Here is a 17,320-nt window from a genome sequence, read left to right as displayed (position 1 = left end):
AAAGCCAAATCCACCTCCCTGGGGAATGTTATCACTAAACTGAGCTGGATGCCAAGGGGCAAAAGGCACCCAAGTCTGAGAAGCAGGAGCCGGATAAGCCCACATGGCAGATACACAGCTTGCTGTACCCTCCGCCAAGGCTGGCCCAGTCCACCTCCTCCAGGCAGCCTGTCGTGACTATGCCAGTCCTCCCAGATCATCCTCTCTCTCCCTGCAACAGGCCAGATCCACTCAGGAAGGGATGACAAGTCTGGAGTCAGACAACCTGGGCTCTATTCCCAGCTGTGCCAGGTACTGAACGGATGACTTGGGCCAGCCATGCCCCCCCCTCGGTGCCTCATTTTCCCCAGATGCACAATGGAGATAATAATGCCAACAGCAAAAGACCGCTGTGAGGATTATATGTGATAATGCCTGGAGAGAGCTCTGCGTGGGGCTTGGCTAAGAAAGGGTGGCAACCTGGGTGACTGAGGTCACTGGGGAGGAGACCCTGGAAGTCCCAGGGCACAGAGACTGGTCTGTCCTCAGGAAACTCCTAGGTCTCTGTTCCTCTGGCCAAAGGGTCACAGGAAGTCAAGTGGCAGGAGGGGGAGAAGAGCTGTTAAGTGATAGAGGCCACCGGGGCTAAGATTTCTGAGGCCAGAATTTCAGAGCATCCAGTCCAGCGAGAGATGCAAGAAGAGGCATGATCCCAGTTCCCAAGTATTTGAAAACTGGGAACGCCAAACAGGGAGAGGGATGAGTCAGCTGGGGTGAGGGGAGGCCAGGACCAGAAGGAGGGGGGCAGAACTGGCTCTTTGGGGGTGAGTTTGGGGAGGCGGGGGAGACAGAGGTGGAGGCAGGCACCTGGAGGTGGGCTGGGAAGGGGCCAGAGGCAGCTGGGAATTCCCAGCCCCACACCAGGAGAAGCATCTGTGGGGTCACCTCAGGCCACCTCTAAAGTCCTCCCCCTGCCAGCCCCGGGCTGCCTCCCCATCCCCACAGCCCAAGATTGGGGAAAAGATGCCAAATGTTAAAAAATGGAACACCTGGACGTGACCCATCCTACTGGGGAAGGGGCATGTCTCTACGCAGCAGCCCAAGGCCAAGGCCAAGTCCCAGGGTACAGGGAGCGGTTACCAAGCACAAGTGCGTCTCTTTCCTTTTAGCCCTGCTATTTCTCTAAGAGCCCATGGGAGTCAGATTTAAAGCTGTGCAACTCCAGCTTCCCTGGCAATGGACCTGCTACAGGTTTGCCCAGGGCTCCCCGGGCAAGGTCCTGTCTCCTCCAGTGGGCCTGAGGGAGGGCGGGGCTGGGATGGAGTCCCAGGAAGCCCCCCTCCTCCATTCCCCTTAAGATGCATGAACATCCTTTCTGTACCCATGGGAGCCACTTGGCCACACCCTCTGTTGCTCAGAGCCCACCAACTGCACACATCTGGGAAGGGGACAATGCGTCCACAGGCTCCAGCCTTTCCCAGGCCACACCCTGCGGTGTGCCCCCACTCCTTCTCCCCCTACAGGAAGGAGCAATCAGGGTGGAAGGGTGGACTTTTTCTTGCAGCTGCAGCCTCAGTGGGGGAAGGGGAGCCAGTGACAGATCAGATACAGTTACATCCGGGGCTCACAGACTGAGAAAGAGAGGCAGAGGGAGCAGGGAGGATCCCTTAACTCGGTCATTCATTCAACAAGCCCAGGGCTTCCCTGGTGGCACAGTGGTTGAGAGTCCACCTGCCGACACAGGGGATGCGGGTTCGTGCTCCGGTCCGGGAAGATCCCACATGCCGCGGAGCGGCTGGGCCCGTGAGCCATGGCCACTGAGCCTTCGTGTCCGGAGCCTGTGCTCCGCAACGGGAGAGGCCACAACAGTGAGAGGCCCGCGTACCGCAAAAAACAAACAAGCAAACAAAAAACAAAACCAAAAAAACAAGCCCAGAGCAGGGCCTGGGTCAGTAGGTGGCAGCAATTGCGATCAGGAGAAGGTGTGTCATGATGGGCACTGGGAACCCCGAGTCAAATACCACTCTGGCTGTGCCCTCAGCAGGAACCAGCCTAATAGAGCAGCCACTGACTGTCAAACACTCTCACATCCCAGGTACTGCGTGAGGGGCATCCACCTGGTCTCATATTCACCTGGGAAACAGGCATCATGATCCCCATTTCTGTCCTGAGGCTCAGAGAAATGAAGCAACTTCCCCAAGGTCACACAGCCAGTTGGGGCTGAGCCAAGGCATGACCCTCTGAGCCCACACCTTTCCCTTGTCCTCAGCGCCCAGAAAAAAGGGCTCCAAGTCCAGTCGGGGCACAGAAAAGCGGAACACGGCACGGTGGGCACCCTGGCTTGTCTCACATGCTCCAGATCCCAGCAGAGAACAGTGGCTGGGAAGAAGAGCTCCCCTGCGTCCAGCCTCAGCAAGGAGCCTGGGCCTTCTTGGCCAGCTGGCTTCTTCAAGGCCATTAGTTTTTTTTTTTATTAATTAATTTATTTTTGGCTGCATTGGGTCTTTGTTGCTGTGCGCGGGCTTTCTCTAGTTGCGGCGAACAGGGGCTACTCTTCGTTGCGGTGGGCATGCTTCTCATTGCAGTGGCTTCTCTTTGTTGCGGAGCATGGGCTCTAGGTGCGCGGCCTTCAGTAGTTGTGGCGTGAGGGCTCAGTAGTTGTGGCGCAGGGGCTTAGCTGCTCCACGGCATGTGGGATCTTCCCAGACCAGGAATCGAACCCGTGTCCCCTGAATTGGCAGGCAGACTCTTAAACACTGAGCCACCAGGGAAGTCCTTCAAGGCCATTAATTTATTTACTCAATAAGTGTTCACCTACTATTGCCCAGCAGCCTAGCACCGGGCAAACTGTAACAAACAAAACTGAATGCCCGCCCTCTAGGTGGGGAAGATAGTGAATTTCAATAAAACACATAAATATACAAGCTGTGAGCTTAGGCTGGGGGGTTCCAAGGGATCGGTGTCTGCAGCTGCACAAATGTATTCTCACAAGAACCCCCTCCAGGCCAATGCAGAGGCTCCAACTTGGGGTCGGGGTGTGGGGCTGCCCTAGCTGAGAGTCAGTCCAACACTGTCCCCTCCCCCATGCCATCCCCTCCATCACCTGCCGTTCTCCACCCTCCTCCCAAGTCTGCGCCTCTGGAGCTCTCCTACCTCAGTCAGTGGCAGCCCCACCTTTCCAATGCCCAAGCCAAAGCATATGGAGACGTCCCTGACGCCTCCCTTTCTGTCCCCTCACCCCCATAACCAGTCCATCAGCAAATCCTGTTGGTCCTACTTTCAAAATATACTCAGGATTCAACCCTTTCTTCGTGCCTCCACTGCCCTGGTACGAGCTCCCATAGTCTCGGGGCTGGGTCACGGCCTCCTTGCTTTTGACCTTGATGTCCCACGTGGTCTTCTCCACACAACAACTAGAGTGATCTCTCATCTCACTCAGAAGCAAATCCAAACTCTTGCCTGTGGCTGAGGCTCTGCCCCACCTTCCCTTGCCAAGCCCCTGGCCGCATCCACCAACCCTCACCCATGCTGCTGCAGCCACGTGGGCCCCCCTGCTTTGCGCAGACGCACCAAGCACACCTCTGGGCCTTTGTGTCAGCTGTTACCCCTGCCTGGAGAGCCCTTTCCCTAGATACCTGTAGGGCTCACACCCTCACCTCCTTCAGATCACTCTCTATCCTCTTCCCTGCTTTATTTTCTCTTCCAAACACTTATCGCCACCTGCCATATTATATTTATCGTGTGTCTCCCTGCACACGCTATAATGCAAGTTACCTGAGGGAAGGGAATTGGACTTTTATGTTCTCTGCCGCAACCTCGGCACCTAGAACAGGGTCGGGTACTTAGAAGATGCTCAATAAATATCTGTGAAATGAATTTTGAGTCTAACACTTCAGGGCTTTAGTTTACAGAATATTTAATTGCATACATCATTGTCCACTCATTCATTCAACACAGACCGCAAGCCTCTGTGTGCCAGACACCACCCTGAAATCCAGAGCAACAGAGAAACAGGGCGCCCTCCTCCGTGGCTCAGGGACAGGCCTCCGGTAGGCAGCCGGGAGCTGGTCCTCAGGACATCTCACAGATGTCACGAGGACCCCCTACCCTGGGATGCTCTGAGGTCCCTGCAGCCCTGGCACACATGGGCATCAAGGAAAGGAGGGGAGGGTGGGTTCTGGGGGCGGCTGACACTTGAAGGCCCCGCATTCCCAGGCCTCAAAGAGCCGCCTTGTTCCCAGGACTTTCATGACGGTGCCCCTGGCCCAGCCATCCCAGCAGCCATGAGCCACTCCCTTCTCACGGCCGCTATTGACATGCACCCGACGCCACCAGGCTGGGCAGTGAAGCTGGCGGCTCCCCGCGAAGCGAGTTCCACACATTCTTCTGGGTTTCAGTCAGCCAGCTCTGGGCGCTGGGGCGGCCAGCAGGCCCCGGCCAGGCCCTGGAAGCAGGAGGGGGCAGCAGGGCCAAAGAGGCCAAGGCCGGAGCTGGGGCAACATTCCAGCAGGGCCAGGACCCTCAGCCTACCCTCCTGCTTCCTGGCGGGAGAGAGATGAGGGGAAGGCCGGCGTGGGCCCTGGGAGGAAGGGCAGGGGGCTCCGCAGATCCTTGGGAAGCTGCGGGGGGGGGGGGAACGCGGCCACGTTCTGCCCCTCCTCCTCCAGCCTGAGTCCTCACAGCTGGGAGTGGACTGGGGCAGGGGGCAACAGGCCAGGACTGGGAGTCCTTCCCGCATGTCCCAAGTGGTCTGAGGGTCCAGAACCCACACGTCTGGCCTCCAAGTGGCTTCTGAATCATCGTTCCAGATCTTTCCACATCCTGGGCGGCCACCTCACCCTCCCTCCTGAGACATGCCCCAAGGCCAGGCAGCCCTGAAGCCTCTGCAGATTCATCCTAAACCTTCAGCCCCCAGGGAACAGCCAGGGGAATCCAGTGAGGACTAGGGCCAGGCGGCTAGCCATTCTCCCCTTCACTTCCCACACAGGGTAGGGCCTGGCCTGGCGCACTTAGGCCTTAAGGCCCCTGGATTAATTCAACTGTCTCAAGGGTCTCGGGGAATATTGGTGAAGAAATTAATTAACAAACCTACAAACGAACAGGCAATCCCAGAAATGACTGCCCTTAGAGTTAAGTTTTTCTAGGCTCCCGCCAGGGCAGGTATCCCCAGGAGGCCCCGTGGACACTCGGGCACACCCATCCTGAGTGCCTCTGTCCCCAATGCCAGACCCCAATCTTCCTTGCCCGAGGAAGCCCTTGCACCACCTAGGACCTGAGTCCTTTTATCAACATCAGTGGTGACAGTTTTATCAACACCCACCGCCTGCTGGCTACGAGTGAGCGGGATGCCGGTAGGGTGGTGAGGAGCCTCGTGTGGCTTCAAAGCCTGGCTCGTGGGGCCTCCAAGCAAAGTGTACTGGGCAAGTTATAGTTGAGTTGTTGGGCAAGTTACACGATCCCTCTGTGCCTCAGTCTCCTCTGCTTAGAAAATGGGGACTGCACTAGTAGCTATAGCTTAATTCAGTCAACAGACATATTTACTGAGCGCTTACTACCTGCCAGGTGTTAAGGAGACAGCAGCAGTGAACAAAAGCACATAAGGTCCTGCTCGCATGAAGCTTAAATTGGGGGTGGGGTGGTGATAAACAAGTAAAGAAATACACATCAAATAGTGACAAGAAGAAAACAAAGCCGTGTAAGGGGACAGCGAACATCGGGCAGAGTAGTAGGGGACTTGAGGGAAGTGAGGCAGAGGGTCATGCAGATATCTGGCGGACAAGCATTCTAGGCAAAAGGAACAGCAGATGCAAGGCCCTAAGGCGGGAGCGTGTCTGGCACGGTCCAGAAACAAAGACCGGCATGTCTGGAGTGCACAAGCAAGGGGCAAGTGGGCAGGAGGAGAGAGTTGAGAGGGAGGGGGGAGGCCAGATCTGTAGGGCCTTGGGGGCTAAACTAAGTCAAGGGCTGGGGTCTGACGTAAGCAACACGGGGCGGGCAGGGAGGCTGTGAGCGAGGCAACAACGTGTGAGGATCTGCTGAGAAACTTCACGCGTGGCAGAGAGTGGGCACTGGATAAAGGTGAACTATCCATATTGTTTTGTCAACATCTGGCCTGGTACCCCAAGACTGCCCTCCCCACTACTGCAAGCCCTAAACCCAGTCACCTTCTGCCACCTTCCTTCCACCCATCTCCCGGGCTGGGCCTCAGGCCTGCAGATCCCAACTTGCCTGCACTCAGCCTGAGAACAGGCCCGGGCCGAGCCGGTCGGGGTCCAGGACTCCCCGGACACAAGGAGCTCGGCTGGGGCGTGGCGGGATGGGGGTGGGGCGTCCATCTCTACCCCCGCCAGCCTCTGCCTCCCTCTGTGGACAGACCTGCACCCTCCCTCTGGAAATCTCCAGCGCACACTCACAACCCCCTCCGGGCGGCAGATCTGGAGCAAGGGGGAAAGACAGCGCGGTCAGTTATGTCAAGGGGAGGGCTGAGATAACACTGCCCCTGAGGGAAGGGGAGGCTCCTCCATTTCCCGCCTGCCCACAGCCTCCCCAGCAAGAAAACCTGGGGGGGGGGCAGGAAACAGGTATCTCAGTGACTTCCCCTCTCAGCGCTGGAAAACACCACTATCACCCTCAAGAACCCTGTCTCTTGGCGGCGCCAGCCCCAAGAAAGGAAGGGCTAAGGCCCCAGCAGGCCAAGGCAGGACCTGAGTCACTCAGGCCTGGCCCCCTCCCCCAGCAAGCCTCCCCACCTCCTCTGAACTGAAATTACTCCCACACTTAATCACAGACCACTATTGCCTCTGTCTCCTGCCCCCAGTGAGGTCTTGAGCTCCCTAAGGACCACCTTACCCTCCCCTTGTGTCCTACCCTCACCCACTCACTGTGGGCTTGCAGACATGAACTGAAAGGCACGAGAGCTAAAGGGCAGCAGACGAGGAGGAGCCCAAGGCTGGCTAGGGCACAGGGCTAGAAGCCTGCTGGCGTTTAAAACTTACAACAAACTTCTCATCCCCATTTTACAGATGTGGAAACTGAGGCTCAGAGAGAGGAACTTGTCCCAGATCACACAGCTAGGAAGTGGCAAGAGCTGGGATTCGAACATGGGTCTGTAAGACTCCAGAGGCCAAGCTCTTTCCAACCCTTCTACCCTCAGCCTAGGGTGGGACCATGAAGACCTCAGTGTGATTGCTGAGGAGACTGTAATCCCACAGGATCAGAGCTGCCTGTTGACCCATCTCAGTTCTGGGAAAGTGCAGCCAGGGCCTGTTGCTGTTCACCCATAAGCCCCCATTGCTGGATGCACTGGTGCACAGTAGGTGCTTAGCGAGTATCTACTGAATGAATGAACCCTGAACTACTCACTGTCATGGAATGCTGCCCAAAGATGTGGTGAACGAACAAGTGAATGAGGATTAGCTGCAATCTGGGAATTCCTCCCACACACAGCAAACATCTCCTTCCCTCCTGCCACGGTAGAACCCCTGATCAGGGGGCAGAGCTGGGGTAGGGTCAGAAAAGGAACATTTCATGTGCTAGGTTGGTGTCTACTTTTTGGAAAAGTAAAGATCAGTCTTGGGAGGTGCAAGTTCAGGTCAAGACTGGGGAGCAACTGGATGGATGGGCCCTGCTGGATGTGTTGAAGTGAGAGGCTGACAGAGGATTAAGGAAGCTGCTCTGATGCGGATGGGGGAGGAGAGGTGCTGGGTGGGTGGGGCAGGAGAGGTGAGGGGTCAGGTCTGGGGTGGGGGTTAACGAGTGACTCAGGAGGGCAGAGGTGAGAGGGAGCCGGCAAGGGGACAGGGAGTCAGTCACTGGGTAAACACTGGCCAGCTTAGATGAGTCCCTCTCTTGGCTCTGAGAACAGGGGACAGGGATGGCCCAGCACCACCTGAAAGAGGGTGGGTTGGCTCTGTGGTTCGCCACGCAGGCCCAGATCCCCAGATGTGCCCCATCCACATCTGCCACCAGCTCCCTGCCCACTGACCCCGCCCTGCCCTTCTCAGGTTCACTGGGTCCTCAGAGCCTCTCCGGGCCAAGTGCCCTCTTTCTCTCAGCATGGACCCATCCAAGCTCAGAGTAGGGGGCTGGACTGCAGGGGCAGGCCTCCCCCTGCACCTTGAAGACCTGGGGAGGAGAGAGCTGGGGAAACAGATCCACTCACTGTCCACCGCAAACCGGCTCAGCAACAGGCACTTTGAGGCCGTGTATTCTGAGTTCCCCTTGGGCATGTGGGCTGGTCTCAGAGAGGTTAACAACGTGCTGGAGATCACACAGTTGCTCAGTGAAGAGCAGAGATTGATTCAATTCCTGGGCTGTGGGACTCCAGGGCCCGTGGGTGTTCCACGCAAGAATCAGTTGTGTCCAGAGCGGTTCTTTACTTGTGCCTGCCTGGTGACCAGCTCCCCAAGGGGAGAGACGTCGTGGTAAAGTTCCAGTGAGGATGGATATGGTCCCCATCACCACTGAGTGCCCCTGTTTCAAGCTGGCAAAGAAAGGCGTGTCCTCGCCCTGCCGAGTTCCCACCCTGCTCGAAGTTTCTCAGCCTGGCCCCCAGGAATGGCAGGCCGGACCATGCCTAGCGCGAGTCTGAGACTCAGCAACGTGGCCTGGCGACCCACGGGCTCCCACGAGGGCCGGCCCGCCCCCGGTCCATCGCGGGGTCCCCTGGGTGCCCTTCGGCACAGCCCCACGGAGGAGGGTGGCGCCGGCCTGTACCGGCCCGGGGTCCCTGGCGGGTGCCGCCGTCCCGGGCCAGAGTCCCAGCCGCGCAGCCTCCGCGCCCCAGCCAAGTTGGCGGGGGCGGCGAGCGGGGCCCGGGGCGCCTCCCACCTCTCCGCCCCGCACACTCACCCCGAGCAGCCGCCCGTGCAGCACCAGCGCCAGCAGCAGCGCGCCCGCCGCCTGCCGCCCCATGGCCCGGCCCGCTCCGCTCACTCGCTCGCTCGGCGCCCGCCCGCAGCCGCCCGCTCGCCTGGCTGCCGAGTCCTCGGGACAGGGCGGCCCGCTCCAGCCACCCCCACCCTTCCCGCGGCCGCCCCGCCCCCGGGGCGAGGCCCCGCCCCCGGGTCTCCCCGCCCCGGGCACCAGGCCCCGCCCCCTGGACCGCCCCGGGGCTGAGGGCTGCGCTCTCCTCGGCCCGCTGCGCAGCCAACTGAGCCTTTGTCTGGGCCCCCAGCCCCCTCCGGGCGGGCCGCGGCCCAACCCGGCTCCCGCCAAACCCGGCCTGGAGTCTGGGATGGGACTGGGGCCGGGGCCCTGCGCGCTGGACCACCCTCCCTCCACGTGCACGCCTCTCCCGCACCTCCCCACCGACCCCCGGACCCCTAAATCCATCTGCTCTCACACCCTTTCACACTCCGCAGACGTGACTCCACGCGGGCCGCTCTCCAGGACCCTCCAGAATAGCACGCGCTCACACGGGCGCGTTTGGTACACACGCTCACTACAACTTTGGCTCACAAGATTACCAGCACACTGTTCACACGCTAACGTGCTTGTCCACTGCCCGTGAACGCTTGCACACGCTCACTCCCTTCACCCAACTTTCATATAGTAACAGTCCTCCCCGACTCAAAAGATCACTCTATCCCTTGAAAACCTTCACCTCTACAGGTGACACAGTGGACACAGGTTATACACACACACACTCAGCTGCCCACGTTCATAGTCACATTTTCACACACATATATGAATCCCAGGACAGGAAGCGGAAGGACGTTTTCATACTCAGATTCCCCACAGGGTCTCACAGTTCACACACAGGCCAACATAATTTCTTTTTTATTTCTTATTTTTTTTCTTGCGGTACGCGGGCCTCTCACTGTTGTGGCCTCTCCCGCCGCGGAGCACAGGCTCCGGACGCGCAGGCTCAGCGGCCATGGCTCACGGGCCTAGCTGCTCCATGGCATGTGGGATCTTCCCGGAATGGGGCATGAACCCGTGTCCCCTGCACCGGCAGGCGGACTCTCAACCACTGCGCCACCAGGGAAGCCCCGAACATAATTTCTTACACGCACAGCACCTGCATTTTTTTACATTTTCTCAGTACCTCACAGTGGGCACTCAATACGAACCTGAATTACCCCTGATACACACCATTCTCCACATAAATCACTCACAGACCAACTTTGATTCACATAAATCACAGCCCCACTGCTAGAGATGCACCATCTTACACACCCAGGCCCAGACACAAACAGACACTGCCAAAGCCCAATCACAGATGCTTGGGAGGTAAATCCCAGTCCCTGATGACACAGACCCACAGACAACACACACAGCCATGCCACCAGGCCTCCCCAGGCCATGGTCTCCTTGCTGCCTGAAAATTTCCAGGGCAGCCCAGGCTGATGGGTGGAGAGAAAACTGGGGTGTGTAAGTGTGTGTGTGTCACTTAGAGGAAAACCTTTTCTGAGTAACGATGGAGGAGAATAAAAACTGAAGTTTCCATTGTTTCCTGTGAGATTTGCTAGGTTCCAGAGACTCACAACCAGGGTTTGCAGCCAGGAGTGAGGTGAGCTGTGGACAGAAGGAAATGCCCAGCTCACTGGGCGGCACCAGGCCTGGCTCCGGAAGGCATGTTCCCTGTGATAAGGGCCAGCCTGCAGTCTCCCAAGCACTCTGAAGCCTCCCATCTGGGAGATGGGAAACCACTGGCATCCTGACTGGCACCTGGGGGATTAAGAAAATACTGGCATCCTGACTCCCTTCCCAGATAAATGCCCCATCTCCAAAAGCTGGGGTCTTCTCCACCCTGTGGGGTGTATCTAGGGGACCAGCTCAGAGCTGTAAGGGGCAGAAACTACATTCACAGTGGTTTGGCCAACTCCCCGGCCCCAGCCCAGATGCCAGACGCAGCACTGAATAAGGTCTGTTTCTGCTCCAGACAGGGAGGTAGGGTGGACAGAGGAGGGATGCCTGATCTTGGCCCTTGGTGAACCCCTAATATGATGGAGGGAAAAGGGAGGCTATAATCCCTGTCCTCATGGTGTTCTCAGTCTGCTGGAGGATCCTGCCTCCATCATCTTGCTGTGCAATCTTGAACAGATTTTTCAATCTTTCCATGACTCCATTTCATCATTTAGACAAGGAGAAGAATGTTAAGACCTCCATCACAGTGTTGTTATGAGGATTAAAATGAATTAATATATTTATTTTTTAAAAAGAACAGTTTTGGGCACATGGTAAGCCCTAAATAAGCGATAGCCATTTCTTTCTCTCTTTTTTTGTGGCAGGGCAGGGGTGGTGTGCGCTGCAGCATTTGAGATCTTAGTTCCCCGCCCAGGGATGGAACCCATGCCCCTGCATTGGGAGTGCAGAGTCTTAACCACTGGACCACCACGGAAGTTCCAGCCATTTCTCTTATTACTGTTTCTGGGTGAGCTCCCAATCTAGAGAGGGAGACACAACTCTTTCCTCAGGGGACTCCAGTCTGATGGAGGAGCAGTCCCTGCACCCAGTGTCGCTCTCAGTCTGAAGGCCAGATGCAGTCCCCAACCCCAATGACCTCTAGTCTGATGGGGGAGTACAGCCTTGCATTCATCAAACTTCCCTGATGAGGAAAACTACAAAACTCCACTGACTTCAGAGTTGACAGGTGGCCAGCCTTGGTGGCAGGATTTTTCCAAGGCCTTGCCTGTCCGTGGAGGGTCAGCATCCTTGACAAATCGCATTTTGTGAGCTGCCTCAATGTTCCCTACCTCGGGCCCTTTAAGTCCCAGAGCCTTGGCTTCTTGGATGATTTGTTCATAAGCAAAGGAAAAGGAGAACAAGCAACTCTTTGTAGATGTTTGGTCAAGACTAAGTCTGAGCTATAAGTCTTGCTTCCTAAAAGAGGTTGAGGAAAGACATGGTAAAGCTTACTGGACTGGAAGGAACTGGGCTGACGTGGAGGGCAGGAAATATGGCCTGTCGAGAAAGTTCCAGAGTAACTCCACCTACCCTGAGGATTGGTCATCCCCTTGTTTATTCTGCATCCTCTCCTTCCCACTAAGGGATTTGGCTGGCTCTGTTTTATTTTGCTGTCCTTGATATCTTTAGTAAATATTCTCAAGTTGCTTTGTCTAGGGCCTGGCTATCTCCTCATATGGCTTAGAAGGGGAGCAGAGGCAAGGCCTTCCAGGCGCTTGCTGAACCCAGGAGGCATCTATAATTGCAGTGTATGTACTCATAACTCTGGGTGCTGGTCACACTCTTTGGGAGAGAAACAACTCAAGCCTCACACAAGGTTCCTTAGATAAGGGGAGACTACGAGAGTTTGGATAGGCAAGAGCGGCCAGACAATTTGGCTTCTGAGAAACAGGAGTCTGATCTAGTCTGATGGGGGAGTACAGACTTTTGAGTCACCTGTCTGCCAGAGTTTGTGGGTCACCTGTCTGCCACTACAAAATTGACAAGACTCAACTTCTACTGGCTTCCACTCCTACTCCAAACCTTTTCTTTGCCTTGGAGCTTCTCACTCATCTCATATTCCTTTATTCATTCAGGGCTGCAGTGGACGTTTGGGCAGGTTGTTCACTGAACAAGGGTATGCAGCCAAGGGGATCCTGTTGTGGTGTTACATCTGCCCAGAGGGGGTACCTTTTGTAATATGAGCAAAGGTTAGCTGTGGCCCTGCATTCATTCAACAATGAAAGTAAACATCTATTATGCACAAGGGATGCAATGCCTGTGTGGGAAAACAGATGCCGGCAGGGCAAGGATATGTACTTGGGTAAGAAAATGGAACAGGAAATTGGTGTGAAAGGGAGTGGAATGGAGGAGAGGGAACCAGGAGATGATGTGGAGAAGAGGAAGAAGAGGAGGGAGGACACAGTTCTAAGCAGGCAGTGAAAATTCATGGACAGGGAGGGAAGCATGCAAGGCAGGGAGATACAATCCTGGCCAACTCTCCAGCCACACGCCTCCCCACCCTGGTCTTTGCACATGCGGTTCCTTCTCCTTAAGGGCTATTCTCACCCAACACCCACCCCACTTCACCCTACTACTCTCTTTTAGGATTCAGCTCAAACCTCACGTCACCATAGAAGCCTCCCCAACCTCCCAGGTTAGATCATGTCCCTCACTATGCTTTCCCACAACCTCCCTCCCCCATGCTTCTCCCTCTTAACATTTTTGACAATTGCAATAATTTGGAAGACCATTTAATATGAAGAGGCATAATGAAGGCAGAGAGCGTGACTACCTGCTTTCTGACTTGTTCCCAACTGTATCCCCTGTGAAGGGCACAGTGCCCGGCAAAGTTGGCATTTGAATTATTTTACCTGAATGAAAGAACAAGTTGGTTCAAGCAAAGCATCAGGCATAAATGCCCCCTTTCTGGTTTGTACTTGGGGCAAAGATAAACTCCCCTCACAGTCTGATCAACATTGAACCTCACTTGATCACAGTCCTAGGCAGTAGGCAAGTGAGTGTATTTTATTACCACCCTTTTCAGACAAGGAAACTGAGGCCCAGGGGATGAAGTGGCTTGCCTACATCACACAGTCAGTGCCAGGAGCCGTGATGGAGCCAGGATTCATGTCCATGTCTGTCTGACTCTAGAACCCACATTCTCAACCCCTCCTAGTATTTCCCCAACGCCCCTCGTCATTATCAAGTGCTTTCTTGCTGAGCTTCCACCTTGGGGCCTCACAGATCACCTGCCCTCTGAGATGCTCCTTGGAAAGGGGGTTCCCTGGTCAAGAAGTTTGGGAACTCTGTACTCTTTCCCACACTTTGGCCATCTCGAGGGACACCAGCACAGGAAAGTCTCTGAGCAGGCCTCCAGTAAAGTCACCTGTCCAACTCTGCTTAACCCAGCATTCCTCAACATGTTCAAGAATGGAACCCAGTTGTTTTCTGGAAAAACCTTTTAACATCTCACAAGACTGGTGTTTCTCATAACACACTTGGCAAATACTGCCCCTGACTCCTGGAGCTGACCATAAATGGTCTCTGTAGTTGGAATTTGTCACTCGAGCCCCTCACACCGCCACCACTCCCCTCCATCCAGGCTGGAGTACTCATGGCCTCCATACAGCCCCTCACATTCCGGCCCACACACCCCTGCTTCAGCTCTAGAAGACGTCTGCGTGGGGGCCGTAGTTGGAGCTCCATAAATGCTCAGTTTCCTTCCTTTGTCACTGCACACATGGGCATTTTACCTCCTGTGATCAGCACATGCTGACAATTTCCTGTCTTGTTTTTCTCACTTAACATTTTCATAAACACAGTTCTATGTGTCAGTCAAGACCAGGGCTACTTAAAAATGGCTCTGTGGACCAGTGCCCAAACGGTGTATTACCAGTCCGAGATGAGATAAGAAGTTTGCTCAGAGCCTAAATCAACTGTGTCAGTAAGCACTCTGTTTAGCTCAGCTGACACTATTTTTTTCTTGGAATACTTGGTCCGTTTTGGAAGCAGCTCATGGATTTACATTCTGGTACGAGCTCTTCATTGCAGTTGGTAATCGTTAACAGTTTGTGGGCCAGCGACTCTGAATAGCAGTCGTGTTGACTTTGCGTGTAATATTTCTTTAAAAAATATTTATTTATTTATTTGGTTGTAGTTGCGGCAGGCGGGTTCCTCAGTTATGGCGTGAGAACTCTTAGTTGCGGCATGCATGTGGGATCTAGTTCCCTGACCAAGGATCGAACCCGGGCCCCCTGCATTGGGAGCATGGAGTCTTATCCACTGCGCCACCAGGGAAGTCCCAATATTTCTAATAGTTATTTGGTGTCAGCTCTCATCACCACACCGTTATTCATTAACCCTATCCTGTCTTTGGGTATTTGGGCTGCCTCCAGGTCTCTGTGATTCATAAAGCATTGCTCTGAGCTGATACGTATGCATCTGTGGGTTGATTTTTATAGTTCCCTCAGTTTTTCAGGACCACAAACCTGAGGCCAGAGAGGTGGGGTGGCTTCCGCAGGGTCACGAGTGACAGAGGCAGGCCTCCCACTCAGACCTCCTGACCCCCAGCCCCTTGTTCCTTCCTCCAGCCTGCACTGCCCTTCCTACTAGGCAGACTTTCCGTCCCTTTCATGCTTTTCTTTGCTAGGCTATGAGCCTTCTGCAGTGTTCCCACATGTTGTCTTTTGGAGCTCGAGAGAAATCCTTCTGGAATGTCCTGTGCCTTCTCCCTCGAGTTCCCGGCTTTGTTCAATTGTTCATGAGAAATTCCTGCCCTGTTGGGAGGGGCTCAGGAGGCTGTGAAAAGAGTTTGCCAAAAATGGTGGTACCCACTCAGGCAGAGCACGCATCTGAGGCTCTGCCTCTCTTGAGATTTCTGCTTAAAAGGGGGCCGTGTGGATGCAACTAGTGGGGAGGGTGTCACACACCCCCAGTTTTCTGTTTCCTCTGTAGAGCAAGCAGCACGAGTCGCGTGCTGGCAGAAGAGATAAAGTGGGCCTCAGGAAGGGGGGTGAGGTGGGCGAAGGCTGAGGGGGTTAGGTCCAGAGATGAGGAAAGTTTAGGGTATGGTGAAGGTCAGGAACAGGATGAGTGTGTCTCGGCAACACACACGTGGGTAACACAAAAAGCTGTGTATATTTCCTAGAATCATAGAATCATGATATCAGATTAACTGTTTGAAAAGGGCCATATCAGACTGGGTTTTTTTTATAAATTTATTTATTTATTTTTGGCCGCGTTGGGTCTTTGTTGCTGTGCGCGGGCTTTCTCTAGTTGCTGCAAGCAGGGGCTACTATTTGTTGCAGTGCATGGACTTCTCATTGTGGTGGCTTCTCTTGTTGCAGAGCACAGACTCTAGGCATGCGGCTTCAGTAGTTGTGGCTCTTGGGCTCTAGAGCGCAGGCTCAGTAGTTGTGGCGCACGGGCTTAGTTGCTCTGCGGCATGTGGGATCTTCCCGGACCAGGGCTCAAACCCATGTCCCCTGCATTGGCAGGCAGATTCTTAACCACTGAGCCACCAGGGAAGTCCCCCAGATTGTTTTAAATACACAAAAGGAATTCTAATGTCATGCACCTATACTCAGTGTTACCAAAGGCCACAGGGACCAGTGGATTGGGTAATTGAGACCACAGGTGGGCTTTGAGGGAATTTCTCCTTTTGTTTATTATTTCCTGGGAAGAATGTATTTGAGGTTAATGCTGCCCTGATCAGAACACAGGTGTTGGGGGCAGCCCGAACCTCCAGGTTTAAATACCATCCTTGCTTTGTCTAAATTTCTGCATATTTTGAGGCCAAGATTTACCCCTCTTTCTCTTGGAATCTGTTCAATAAATACTGAGAAAGAAACTGCACTTTGGATAGAAAGGGCACTGGTTGAGGGGCAGAGCCCTGGGGTAGAATCCCAGCTCTGCTATTTATCAGCTGCCTCAGTTTACCCCTCTGTAAAATGGGTACTAAAACCTAGCCTCGCAAGGAGCAGAGGGCTGTGAGCCTATGTTTCAGGCCTTGGCAGCATGCCTGACACACAGTGTGGGTGCTCAATAACAGTGACATACGTCTGCAGGCGTGAAGGACTTTCCCCGGCCACCCTCAGCTGCAGGGACACGTAAGCTGCTTCTGTAACACAAGATGGACATCACAGCAGCCTCTGGCATTGTTTTGCAGCCGGTGTGCTGCTTCCTGTTTACATGGACCCTGCAGATGCATGGCTTGAACAGTGGACATGGGGGACTTCCTGTGACCTCTGCATGACCACACAGAGCAGAGGGCCTTCTCTAACTAAGAACCTTCTCTGGACTTGGGCTGAGTGACTGGTGGGAGAGAATCACAAGTAGTGAGTTTCTACCCTGAGTAAGAGTTAGGGCAGCGCAGGGATCCTGTCCCTTTTGGGTGCAATCTAATCCTCAGTCTTCAAACTTGAGTACTCGCTATGTACAGAGCTCTGCACTGACATCTATCATTCACTGAGCACCTACTACGTGCAAGATGTTGTAATCATGAAGATAATTATTATCACTGAATGCCTGCTCTGCACATAGTACTCTATAATGAAAATGTCAACCTCTTTTTTTTGGCTATGCTGCTGGGGGGTTGAGGGATCTTAGTTCCCTGACCAGGGATAGAACTCGGGCCCCGGCTGTAAGAGTGCCGAGTCCTAACCACTGGACCACCAGGGAATTCCCTCAAACCGTTTTTCTGGAGAGCCACTGTGTTTTATAACTGTAACCATCTTCATCATAATCATTTGTTCCTGACCGCTCTGTGCCTCAGTTTCCTCATCTATACAATAGGGACAATCCTTTCTTAAAGGACTGATGAGATGATTGAGTTAATACACACAAAGCACTTAAAACAACGCCTGGAGTATATTTAAGAGCTTAATAAATGTTGGCTGTCATGATTTATTATTAGTTATTGAATATTCATTGTGTGTGAGACACTGTGATT

At 54.4% G+C, this 17,320-nt stretch overlaps 1 protein-coding gene across 1 annotated transcript in view; it reads right to left on the bottom strand.

Annotated features, from left to right (window-relative positions):
• HSPG2 (heparan sulfate proteoglycan 2) overlaps window positions 1-8,905 on the bottom strand; it is a 101,574-nt gene extending 92,669 nt beyond the window's left edge. Inside the window, exon 1 of the mRNA XM_082833616.1 lies at window positions 8,830-8,905. Within this exon, the coding sequence (XP_082689742.1) occupies window positions 8,830-8,892 (63 nt within the window). The 5' untranslated portion in view covers window positions 8,893-8,905. The remainder of the gene's footprint in view (window positions 1-8,829) is intronic.
• Between the last annotated feature and the right edge of the window lie 8,415 nt (window positions 8,906-17,320).

The sequence above is a fragment of the Leucopleurus acutus genome (assembly GCF_964270905.1).
Source record: "Leucopleurus acutus genome assembly, chromosome: 2".
In the NCBI taxonomy this organism is placed as follows: Eukaryota; Metazoa; Chordata; class Mammalia; order Artiodactyla; family Delphinidae; genus Leucopleurus; species Leucopleurus acutus.
Note: the sequence above shows the minus strand (reverse complement) of the source record. Positions and strands in the feature narration are given on the sequence as shown.